The sequence below is a fragment of the Microtus ochrogaster genome, unplaced genomic scaffold (genome assembly GCF_000317375.1).
Source record: "Microtus ochrogaster isolate Prairie Vole_2 unplaced genomic scaffold, MicOch1.0 UNK30, whole genome shotgun sequence".
NCBI classification, from domain to species: Eukaryota; Metazoa; Chordata; class Mammalia; order Rodentia; family Cricetidae; genus Microtus; species Microtus ochrogaster.
This window is the reverse complement of record NW_004949128.1, coordinates 2282158-2294634: the sequence shown is the minus strand read 5'-3', so window position 1 is coordinate 2294634 and position 12477 is coordinate 2282158. Positions and strand designations below refer to the sequence as shown.

At 47.0% G+C, this 12477-nt stretch overlaps 1 protein-coding gene across 2 annotated transcripts in view; it reads right to left on the bottom strand.

Annotated features, from left to right (window-relative positions):
- Window positions 1-2969: 2969 nt before the first annotated feature.
- Window positions 2970-12477, bottom strand: part of Adra1b (adrenoceptor alpha 1B) — a 117806-nt gene continuing 108298 nt past the window's right edge. For both annotated transcript variants that reach the window (XM_013354120.2, XM_005368177.2), the window contains one exon: window positions 2970-3676. In XM_013354120.2, the coding sequence (XP_013209574.1) occupies window positions 3078-3676 (599 nt within the window). In that variant the 3' untranslated portion in view covers window positions 2970-3077. The remainder of the gene's footprint in view (window positions 3677-12477) is intronic.

Sequence of the window (12477 nt, the reverse complement as noted above, 5' to 3'; positions counted from 1 at the left end):
TGAGAGCAAGATGGAAAAGAGCTTGTGTTTTTTTTTTTTTTTTTTAATTTGTCTTAAGACTGTATCTCACTCCACAACTCAGGCTGGCCTGAAACCATGTAGCCCAGTCTGTCTTCAAACTAACCTCAACTTCCTGAGGTTGCAAAAGTAAGACACCGGTTCCGGCCTACAACATTCTTTTATTTATTTATTTATTTATTTATTTATTTATTTATTTATGGTTTCGAGACAGGGTTTCTCTGTGGCTTTGGAGCCTGTCCTGGAACTACCTCTGTAGACCAGCACAACATTCTTTAAGTCTGTGATGAACATGTGTCTTTCTTTTTAAAGAAGAACCCTGGCAAGGCATGCTGGCACACAGCTATATACCTAGCACTTGGGAGGCTGAGGCAGGAGGTTGCTTCTGGACGGATAACAAGACCTATATAAAGAAACAAACCGAAAGAACCCCCTGCAGAGAAGTGAACCCCGAGATCTAAGGCTCTGGAGTCTATGAACAACTTGAAGTTCTTTTTTGGTCTGTATATTTAGATTTCCTAAATTTCAAATATCCACGTAGACAACTGAATAAGGAAAACCTCTGTGCATAGCTGCCGTTTGCTGAATGCTCACCAAGTGTCTGGCACGGTGTTTGCTGTTCCGCCCTCACTGTATCCTTTGGTCTCCTCAGGGCTAGAAGTACACACCATTGTTTATCGTCCATTTCTCATAGTAAATTAAGTTGAGGTTAGATTGGTGACATAAACTGCTGAACATGACAAGCTGCTGAGTGGCAGAGGTGGGGTTTGATCTTGGCTCTGGAGGGAGATCTGTCAATCCAGCTTGCCAGGCCGCTTGCTTCGTTACTCTGATCGGCAGATTTACTCTGACGCAGGTCTGGGCGGTGACAAATGGACCTAAAGCATTCGGGTGGTCAGAGGGTGTAGAGAGACACGACTTTGTACTAGGCTGGAGTCCAGATCACAGAGGACCTGTCCATTCCCAGAGCTCTGGTAAACTGCCCTCCCTGGGCCAGCACACAGTGAGGGATGTGGAGAGGCCAGCGTCATGCTGGCTTGGCTCGAGGCTGATCTGGGGCCCAGTACTCTCTGGGGGGTGCTAGCTACTACTTGGCCAATGTTCACTCTGGAAGGAGGCAGGCAGCTGCCACCACTCTGCACGCTCTCCCTCCCCCCTCCGCCCCCCACAACGTCTGGGCGACCTCCAGATACCAGACACTGATAAACTAACTGTATCCAAGCAGAGCAGGAAATGCCTTTGGTGCCTGTGGTTTCAGATTTCCAAGATCCAAATTTAAAACCCGAATCTGTCCAGACATTTGCATGTCCGTGTTGACACCGGGGGGGGGGGGGGACACAACCTCAGCGAACCTTGGTACTTCCTGGTGGGCTGTAGGGGCGTGCCTGTTTGTGAGGTGGGAAAGGAGGTCCGAGATAGCAAGGCGAAGTGCCTGGAGGCCCCGCAGAGCCAGGGCTTGACTCCAGGTCCGGCTGGGCCAAATTGCTTTCATTCTACAAGACCTGCAAGACCTGCGAGGTTCCGGGGTGATCCGGACAGGCCCAGGGAAGGAACTGAGGGACGAGGAAGCTGAGAAGGCCAGGCTCTGTCCTTTCCACGTGTCCTCACTCTCTTCTCTCGGGATCCTGTAGAAGGATCACTTGAAGGAAGATTTGTGCTGCTAAGAAAACGTGTTTGGAGGACCCAAGTTGTTTCTTCTTCCCTGGGAATAATAAGGTTTATCCCCCGCTTCTATGTAGGAACAAGAAGAGGTGGTTGGGAGGATGTCCTCAGTTGCAGCATGATAACACACAGTCCTGGAGACACAAGCATAATTAATGGGTTCTTGTAACTTCGGTGAAACTTCGGCAAATTCTTTTAAAAAATATTGCTGTTGCATTTTAGTGTGTGTGTGTGTGTGTGTGTGTGTGTGTGTGTGTGTGTACATGTGACACACACCACAGTGCCTTAGAGGAGGTCAGAGGATAACTTGGCCAGATTCAGTCCCCTAATTTCACCATGTGGGTCCCAGGGATCCAATTCAGGTTGTCAGGCTTGGCAGCGAACACCCTTACCTGCTCAACCATCTAGTCGACCCTTGCCAAATTCTTAACCTCAGTCATCCATCTGTAGAAACAAGGACTTGGCTGAGATAATTCTAGTTCACTTATGACACCTGGGAATCTAGGATTAACTCATGACATCCTAGATGGAGGATTCTAAATTGCTTGATTTTTTTTTTTTTAAATTTTGGTGTATTTGTGTGTATACTTTTTGGGATGGCATTGTCTATAGTTTCTGTGGTATCGACTCCTGTAAGTTGTCCTTGGGCCCCCACACCTGCTGTGGTACCTGTTCACCCTTACAGCGAAATAAAATAATAAATACGATAATGGTAATAGCAACAGTATCACTTATAATGATAGCTTAACCCCTTACCCCTTTGTCCCAAAAGAAAGGACCTAGAATTTGATCACACATGAAGGAAGAGGAAATGCGAGGCTCTCCTTGTCTCTCTCCCCACAAATTACTCAAAGCCACACACGAGAAATGATTTTTAATATCTGACTTGGTTTCCAACCCCATTAAAGTGCCAACATTGACCAGAGAACACGGAGGGGCTTGAGAGGTACAAAGTCAAGAGACGAACAATAAAACCTGACTTCGCCAGGGCTCACACACACTCCGCCTCCACGCGCAGGCGGGCAGGCCCCCCACAACGCACCCATGCAGCCCACACGTACACCGCACAGACACACGCACGTGTACCCACAGATAAATACGTATAGAGGGGACTCTTAATATATATATACAGAGAGAAAAGAGAGAGAGACTTAAGTCCCGGCCGGCCGGCGTCAGGGGGCCCCCAGGCTCTCAGCATGCTCAGCCCAGCTCTCCGCTGTACCTGGCACCCATGCCCCTGCCAGAAAAGCAGCTGCCCCTCTCCCCGCCCCCCTCCCCCTTGTCCCCTTGAGACCCTGTGTCTACCCGGGGCTGACACTTTTCCCCCACGCCCTCCCTCCCCCCACGATGGTGTCCTCCCCCGGGGTGTGTGGGGGGGGGTGGGAAGGAAAGGGACCCTAATAGTGCCCGGGCGCCAGGGGCATGTTGCTCTTGAAACCCGGCTGCCCATTAACCAGATCGGTCGTGGCGTCGCAGGCCCCGTTGCTGGCGTCACCCTCGGTGCCGGGGCTCTCTGGCTCGCCCAGGAGCTTGAAGGTGAAAAGGGGCCCGGAGTCGAGGCGGCTGCGACGGCCCTGAGGCTCTGGCAGGCTGAGCAGCGCCCCGGGTTTCCACTCGGGGAAGGCGCACAGCTCCACTGGTGGCTGGGCTCCACGACCCAGGTAGCCCGGGCTGGGCGAAGCCGAGGGCAGGGTCCTCTGGCTGCCACTCATGCAGCTGCCGCTGTCGTCCAGAGAGTCCTTCCGCGACTGCGATCGCTCCAGCGATCCGCCGCGCGTCCACGGCCTGTAGGTGTAAGCGCAGCCGCCCAGACGACGGCGGCGGCGACGCCGGCGGCCACCGCGGCACTGGCACCCAAGGATACGCACGAAGGCGCGCTTGAACTCCTTACTGGAGCACGGGTAGATGATGGGGTTGAGGCAGCTGTTGAAGTAGCCCAGCCAGAATACCACCTTGAACACGGCGTCCGGGGGCTTTAGGGTGGAGAACAGGGAACCTGCAGGGGTGCAGACAGAAAGACAGCGGTTGGTCAGTACACTCTCTTCTCCGTTGCTCTCCTAAACTCTGCTTGGTGGCAGTTTCCCCACACCCATGTTTTGTCCCAGATGATTTTCTATCCCTGCAAGCTAGCCTTTTCCATTTTTAAATAAACAAATTTATTGGGGGGTGGGGCAGGTGCTCATTGGTTTGTCACAAAGGCCAGCGTTTGAATGCCAGCACCCACAGGGAGAAATCCCCAAATTCCGGATCCAATGCATCTGACGCCCTCTTCTGGCCTCGGGAACACTACACACATGCGCATATGTACTCACACAGATATACACATAGAGCTTGGTGATGGTGGCACACACCTTTCATCCCAGCACTCTGGAGGCAGAGGCAGGCAGATCTCTTTGAGTCTGAGGCCAATCTGGTCTACAGGGCGAGTTCCAGGACAACCATGGGAGTTACACAGAGAAACTATATCTCGGAACAAAACAAAACACGAATAAACAAACACAAGATAAGTCAGGTGTGGTGGAGTACACTTTTAATTCCAGCACTTAGGAGACAGAGGTAAGTGGTGCTCTGTGAGTTCAAGGCTAGCCTAGATCCCTAGTGAGTTTCAGGTTTACAAAAAAATAAAAAATAAAAATAAATAAGAAAGAAAGATGAATGAATACCAGCTGATAACTTCTCTTCTGTCTATGAAACCTCTCCTGATTTAGGTAAATAGGTAAACAGTCCCAGCTGTTAGGTTTCACAGTTCAGCGCTTATTCCTTGTACCCATGCGATCTTAGCAATCTCTTGTAATGGCGTACCTCATTTGGTTCAGGCTGCCTATGCCAGGGGCTTTACCTATATTACTTAATCTTTCTCAAAAACTTAGGGAATATGTTTTTGTTCCCATTTGTTCCCATGGTAAATAGGAGCCATGTTAAAAACCCCAAAACAAAAGCAAAAGAAGACAACATAAAAGACTTTAAGGAAATGTTGGAATGAAGAAGGAAAATGACATAGTGTTTCAAAAGGATAATCCACAAGGCAAGAAGAGAAGCTGTTTATATTCTTTCAAGCAGCTAAAAGGTTGATATTAAGAATATAAAAAACTCTCGAACATGGAAAAAGAGCGGAAGAGGTCTTGTGTCCAAGGCCTCAGGTTCAGTTCCAAGGACTGCAAAGAACAATGAGGGAATAGCCTTCCTCCTTGTCTGCTAGGGGACTGTCAGAATTCGGGCATCTGTACTGGCCTGACCTTGGAGTAACATCCTCAGCTGTGGTCACTAAGAGCACCTCCTGTGCACATTCACTATGTTCCCTTTTAAAACACCTCCTCTCTCCTCTCTCTCTCTCTCTCTCTCTCTCTCTCTCTCTCTCTCTCTCTCTCTCTCCATCTGTCTGTCCCACCCACCTCCTCTCTTCTCTTCTGCTACTCCTGTCCCCAGAGGCTGATCTCCTCTCTCCCCCTCTCCCTCCCCCCTTTTCCTATGCATTTCCCCCCAATAAAAACCTCTGCCACCTGATCTCTGTCACATGGTATCTTTCTCTCTCTCTCACCACTTTTTAAAAATTACAACAGAGACGGCTCAGTGGGTAAAGGCGGTTGCCACTAAGCCAGGCAATATGAGTTTGGTTCCTGGAACCAATATGGTGAAAAGAAGCAACTGGTTCCTGCAGTTTGGCCTCTGACGCCCACATCTGCACCATCTCAAATAAATGTTAAAAATAAATAAATAAAAATAAACAAACAAAAAAATCTATATGCTGGGTTATGCCTGTAATCCCAGTGCTCAGGAGGCTGAGGCAGGAGGATTGCTGGAAATTTGAGGCCATTCTGGAATGCATATTTCTAGGTCAGTTTGGGCTTCTGAGTCAGGCTAGTCTGCAGTGCAAAATGAGATTCTGTCTAAAAACAAACAATCATAAAAAACAAAAAAGATCAACAACAAAAATCTCCCAACCAACCAACTAACCAGCCAAAGGTGCAAAACTAAACAGCCCCCCAACACAAAAGCAAGACCAAATAAGAAACCCAGAAGAAGACAGGGTTCCCAGCACCAGTGCACTCAAAGGAAAAAAAAAATATAGGCAAAGAAAGCAGATAATTCACACGAATGCAGACAAGATGCTCCAAGTATCAGGCTGTTAAATCCATTGAAATAGAAGCCGCAAAGCGAGAAAACATGTCTTCTCAGATGATAGAAAACATTAGGAAGCTGCCAAGTAAGGCTGTGGGGACATGAGGAGCCCCCGATGTTGACCGCTAAAGGGACAGGTTGTGTAGACATCTGGGAGTAGATACTGGCATTATTTGGTTCAACTAAGTGTGAACACACTTTGAGCTGGGACAGGTCACAGCACTCGAAGAATTTCGCATCAGACCATAAGGTGGCACATAGGAGGAGGATGCCTTTGATAGTGTTGTTGTTGGTGACAGAGAATAGGAGAGAACCTGGGGAAAAGGACGGAGACATACGTAAACCTGGATAATGTGTGTAGTGCTGATGGATGACCCACGCACTGATGACCCACGGCGGCATACCTTATGGCAAGATGGAAACAGTCTAAATACACCATTCTTCACGGGAAAAAAGTGTAAAACAGGGTGAGATTTATGAATAATTTCGCTCAAGTAATTCACCAAACAACCATATGTGTCTTGCAGAAACATTTTCAAATTAAGAAACATGTCACAGAACCATATGAAACATGTAGTGTTTGCCTAGGGGTAGAGGCAGAAGGACGTGGAATAGGAAATGGGGATAAAAGGAAATAAATCAATAAAATAAGAGCGCTCAGCATCGACTGATGATGAAGCCATGCTGCGACCCACAAACACGGCCAGCTTACCCTCCGAATTTGAGACCTTACGTCATTTTATGGCAATGTCAAATTAGAAGCAACCTCTATTTTAAATATGAGGCAACTGAGACCTGGAGTGGGTGAGCGGTTTGCTCCCGGTTGCACAGCACGTCTGTAATTTAGCAGGCGCCGAAACTAAATTCTATCTGAATATGAAATATGTTTTTAAATAAAAAGATGCAATCATTAACACTCTTTTTAGAGAAAGAGGAGCTATAAAAAGAGCAAAGAGAAGATGCATATTTAAAAACAAGCAAAACCTTATAATGCAGAAAAGCCACATTTATTTTTTTATTTTTTATTTTTTATTTTTTTTTTTCGAGACAGGGTTTCTCTGTGGCTTTGGGGCCTGTCCTGGAACTAGCTTTGTAGACCAGGCTGGTCTTGAACTCACAGAGATCCGCCTGCCTCTGCCTCCCGAGTGCTGGGATTAAAGGCGTGCGCCACCATCGCCAGGCTATGTCACATTTAAACAGCGTTATTTTTGAGACAGGATCTAGGTATGTAGCAGGCTGGATTCAAATGTGGAATCCCCTTTGCGATCCATTTTCAGGTTTTCCTGTTGTGTTTACTTATTTATGTATTTAAAACAACAGGACTGTAATTTACAGAGCATTTTGTACTTTCAACCCATTACTCCACCATGCAGCCTATGGCACACAGACTTCCGTGTTCTGTCTTATGTGTCCTGTCATACAGTGAGCCTGACTTGTGGGTGACTGTGAAATCTAACTTGATGGATGGATAGAGTACTTTCAAGTGGTGTGGATACTTCTAGGATCCCTTCCCTTGGGCTAGTGAGTTGGCTCGGTGGGTAAAGGTGTTTGCTGCTAAGTCTAACAACCTGTGTTTCTTCTTCAGGTTTCCCACAGATAAAGGAGAGAACCAACTCCTGAAAGTTGGCTACTGGCTTCCACTTGCATACTATGCGCCCCTACTTGAACAAACAAAAGTAAATAAAATGCATTTGAAAAAAAATCTCCCTCTTTGTTCCTGGTTTGTGTTTACATTCTTCTCTGGGGGACATTTTACCTTCCTTGTCATTTGAGGTCTGTCTTACTGTTTTGGGGAGTTCCAACTCGTCTGTCTCCATTTAGCAGCCCGTGGTGGTGGCTGTTGTGGGATTGGCTGGGCTACAGGAACAGGACTAAGCTATCCTGGAGTTTATGCCTAGAAAGAGTACTATGCATAACGGATCTCACCTTTAAACATATGGAAACGTGGAAGTGGGTTGCCATTTGTGGGGCTGAGATGGATAAGGGTGCTGCTTCATGTTCTGATTCTGACAAATGACACCCAAAGCCTTGTGACCTATTACTAAATCCAAAGATACTGCTTTGGATTGAGACACTGTGCAGAAGCCTCCTCCCTACATGTAGCTTGTAGTGAGTGAATCCACAGTGTCCTGTGATGGGAGTGAGCTGTACGTCTTAGGCTATGGGCTTCTTTCCATAGCAGAGTCTGAGGGTCCAGGAAACAAGTCTTAACAAAAGAGGGAAAGGAATGGGAGCCTTGTGCACTACCAGAGGACGGACGTGCTGATGAGCACAAAGACAAAGCCTGCTCCTTCACACGGGGATGAATGGGAACCAGCATGGTGGCTATGGACACAATGTGACCAAAGGTGGGATGGATCCAGAGCAAGACAGCCCACTTGCTGGGCATAAACGTGTAACTTTGCCAGGTGTCAAACCTGTTGAAGATGGTGGTGAGTTGAGTAACTACACAAATCACAACAGCTAGCGTGCATCCAGGCTATCTCATCTGCACTGTGTGTTGTGTCCAAGGCCTGTGCTAAACTTCCTTACAAAATGACCTCCTGTGGCCACGGCCTTGCAAAGTCTAGGCAGAGGACTGATGACAGTTTTCCTTATGGGAATTCGTAGCGATACGTTGTTCACTCCTGTGAGTAGAAGGTACTCTTGGCTCTCAGACAGTTCGGGCAGCATAAGGGGTGACTGAATGTAGAATTCAAATGACCTGGACTGGTGTTAGGAGGTGACTGTGGGACTTTGGAAGTGGCAGTCAGTTCCCTCAGTTTCTCGTCTACAAAGTGGGAACAGTAACTTCTCACAGAATTTTTAGAGTATGTGTGTGAAACTATCTATCTATGTACATGGGGTGTGGTGGCGTGTGTCTAAACTTCCAGCACTTGAGTGGAGGAAGCGGGAGGATTAGAAACTCAACGTCACTGTCAACCACAGATTCAGTTCCAAGGTCAGCCTGGGCCACAAGAATCTCTGTTTCAAAAAAAAAAAAACAAAACAAAACCAAAACAGAAATGAAAAAAAAAATAAGAAAGAAGTAAATGAGAAAAGAGAAAGGAAAATACCCAGGTTAAACCCTTCACAAATGATCTGGCACCTTAAAAATAATAACAAAAGGTGGCTTTTTGAAAGATGCATGGGGGGAGGGTGAAAATGAAACACACACATACACACACACAGACACACACACACAGACATACACCCATATGTTCCTCTGCATCAGCACGAGTGTGGTTCGGGTACCTTCTTCCTTTAAATATAAAAATCCACAGCTGCTCAAGATGCTTTCGTAAAATGCTGCAAGATTTGCCTGTGACCTCCTTGCCCGTCTCCCATGCATCATCCTCAGGTGACTGATAAGAAATCCACTGCTTATAATACCCAGTACAATACAAACGACACACGAGTGGCTGTTACACTACGGGAATAGCAAGAAAAAGATGTCTGTACCTCTTGAGTACAGTCGCAACTTCTACCCTCAAATATATAGGCAAATTATTTATTTATTTAATTTTGTGTTAGGTGGGCACACGTCATGGAGTGGGTAGAGCTCTTATGAGACATCTTTGGGGAGTTATAGTTATCTTTTTCTTCTGTGTAAATCTGGGGTGCTGAACTCAGGTCATCGGGCTTGGTGACAAGCCCGTTTACCCATTGAACCAAGATAGTTAACCTCTTGGGTATAGAACTAGAGGATACAGAGGACCAACACCTCCCATCCAGCCTTCAGGCCACCAGGAACTTCGCTCTGATCCTCCCTAGTCAAGTCAGAGTGACGTCTTTGTTCTGCGGCCCACGGAACACACCCGGGCAGATCTCATTTCACCATTTCATTGCTAGTTTGTTGCTATTGCCAAGCCGTGCCCACTACCCAGACTGTCAATTCCTTCTGGATAGGAAACATTAATTTTACTCTCCCTGCAGATTTATATATTTTACTATAAAATGATAGTGCTGAGTTAAAGATTACCTGTTACAAAAAAAAATCTATAAAGGAATAAAAATTCTTTCTCCAGTCAAGTACAGAGAACCAGAATTAACAGCTGTGCTTTTCTTCTGGGATTTTTTTTTTTTTAACTAGAGGTCACAGTATGTGTACCTTTTCCTAAATTGCTTTGCTCAGATCTTTGCCCTTGCCTGGGTCTACACAGCTATGTCACCCCCTCCAATGCCACATCATACTCTGATCTGGATGCATAGTAATTTATTTTACATGCTCCCTAATGCCAGTCAAGCAGGTGATTGATTTCCAATAGCTACCCGTTGCCAACCGCAGCGATAAAAAGCCTCAGGCATTCACTTTCCCCGTGCTTTGTTTATAGGCTAAACTCCCCTGTGAGGCATAGCTGGGGCAACTGTGCTTTAGGCACTGACAGCTAGCCGGATTGGCTATCGCCCTTATGGTCATTCTGGGCCCCATTTGTGTTCTGTTTTATTTTCTCTTCCTTCAGACCTTAGTGTGATACCACCCTGCTCTCCAATAACACTTCTGAGACAGGGTGGTGTTCACTCTTCGACTCTGGCTGTCTTCCAACTTTCTAGGTAGCATAGAGACCGGCTTTAAATTCAAGATCCTTGGTCTTCACAGTGGAGACTTAGAAGCATTCGTCGACACGCGTGAGTCATTCAGCAAGGCCATTTATTGTTTGTTAATTTTTTTTTTTTAAAGACAGACTCCCTGTAGCTCAAGCTTCGTTACATAACTGAGGGTGACTTTGAACTCTGGATCCTCCTCTGTTTACCTTCCCAGTGCTGGGTCCACCCCACCCAGCATCCTCAGAGATTTCTGATGGGTTGGGCTGGAATTTGTTTGTGGGTAGAACCCTGAATATCCTGCCTGCAGCCGTGTGACCGGGCAAGTTTCATAGGTCCTTAGGAACCTCAGGTTCTCATTAGTCACAGGGAGTGAGCAGCAGCAACTACACCCGGTGTTGTTTAGGATTAAGCAAGATGCAGTTTGCTAAGTCTGTAGGGGAGCTCTGTGAACCAAGTCTCTGCCCCCAATCAACTCCAAAGTCATAGACATTTACCACATAGTAATTATTTCTGTACCGATGGGTCAGGGAATGTCATTAAAAAAAAATACTTGGGACCTGTGATTGAAAAATTTACATATAATTTTGGGTTAATTACTTTCCCATCTGGGGCCTCAGTTTCCCTTCTTTGACTTAGCTTGAGCTAAGTACTCTGCACAGGTGAAGTTCAGTGTCTGTGAAGTCACAGTTCCTTGTGGGGTTAGGGCACGGGGATGGGCTTCCCTTGGCCCGCCACACGGGGGCACTGTGAGTCAGGGACTGTCAGTGCCTCGGTACAGATTCCAGGAATAGTTTGGCTTCTTCTCTCAAGTTCTCCACTGGCAAGTCCCACTCCCCACCTCCACCCCAACACATTGGAGGATTAAGGCTCTACTTGCTGGACCAGCCCATGCCCTGGTAGAAGCCAGAAAGCCATAGTTAACTGGAGAAGGTGCTAAGCCTCTTTGGCATGAAAGAAGATGGACCATGTCGGTCTTTTCCCCTGGGCACCCAAACAGATCCTTTCTTGGAACAGGCTGCCAGGAGACAGGAGTAAAAGCAACAGGAAAAGTGGGTTTCTGGAAGGCAGGTGATCTGTTCTGGGCGTCAGGCTGCAGCAGGCTCTTTGGCAATGTCACTAACTCGATGTGAACATCGCTTGTATCTGAGCCTGGCTCTGTTTCTCCAGCTAGTGAAACAGTTCCAGTGCTTCTGCCCCGGCTCCTTAGATTTCCAGGCCTTGGCAAGTCGCCTGCTAAGGGACGAGAGTGACTCACTCAAGGTCACTCAGCCTGGTGGAGAGCAGTTAGCCGTTAGGACCTAATGTAGACTGGACTGAACACATGTTTATGGAGGGGTGGAGTTGGGGAAAGATATAGGTAAGCAGATCTTCATTCTCAGGAACCGAGTGTGGGAGAGGCATCTTGAGGGTGCTGGGCTCAGATGCTTGGAAAAAGGAGAGTTTTTTTTCCCTGCAGGGATGAAGTGACTTGATGTTTGCTGAAGGCTGGGCATGCTAAAACTCTCCGTACATTCAGCTCTCATGGCTGCTGTGAACACACTGTCACGCAGCTTCTGTTCTGCTATGGACACCAGTGGGGCTGCCACCAGGAAGGGGACAGTGGCCGCTGTCCACAGGCAAAGGATCTCACTGTAATGCCTTTTCTCATTTGTGCCCAAGGTGGGGTCCACACAGTCTCTGAGCTGCGTGAAACCTTCTTGTATTTTTTTTTCCTCAGAAAACATCTGTTTTGCTGTCATATGGTTGTAAGTTGACCAGGAATCCTCCAAAGGCCGAGACGCCTGACCTTAAAACTCGGCTTACTAGTGTCCTTCTGGGCCACCATTTACTTCATACTTTTCTTTAAATTTATTCACATTTGGTACCTAATCTATAGACTACAAGGTGGAGGGGAAAGAGGTTGGAGAAGAAGCAGGAGGTAGGAAGATGAATGAAAACAAATTGTATAAAATTTCCATAATGAAACCTATTTCTTTGTAGGATAATTAAAAATATATCATCTAATAGATGCATACAAAAGCTATGTTTGAGCTGGGTGGTGGTGGCCTTTAATCTCAGCACTCGGGAGGCAGAGGCAGGCGGATCTCTGGGAGTTCGAGGCCAGCCTGGTCTACAAGAGCTAGTTCCGGGACAGGCACCAAAGCTACAGAG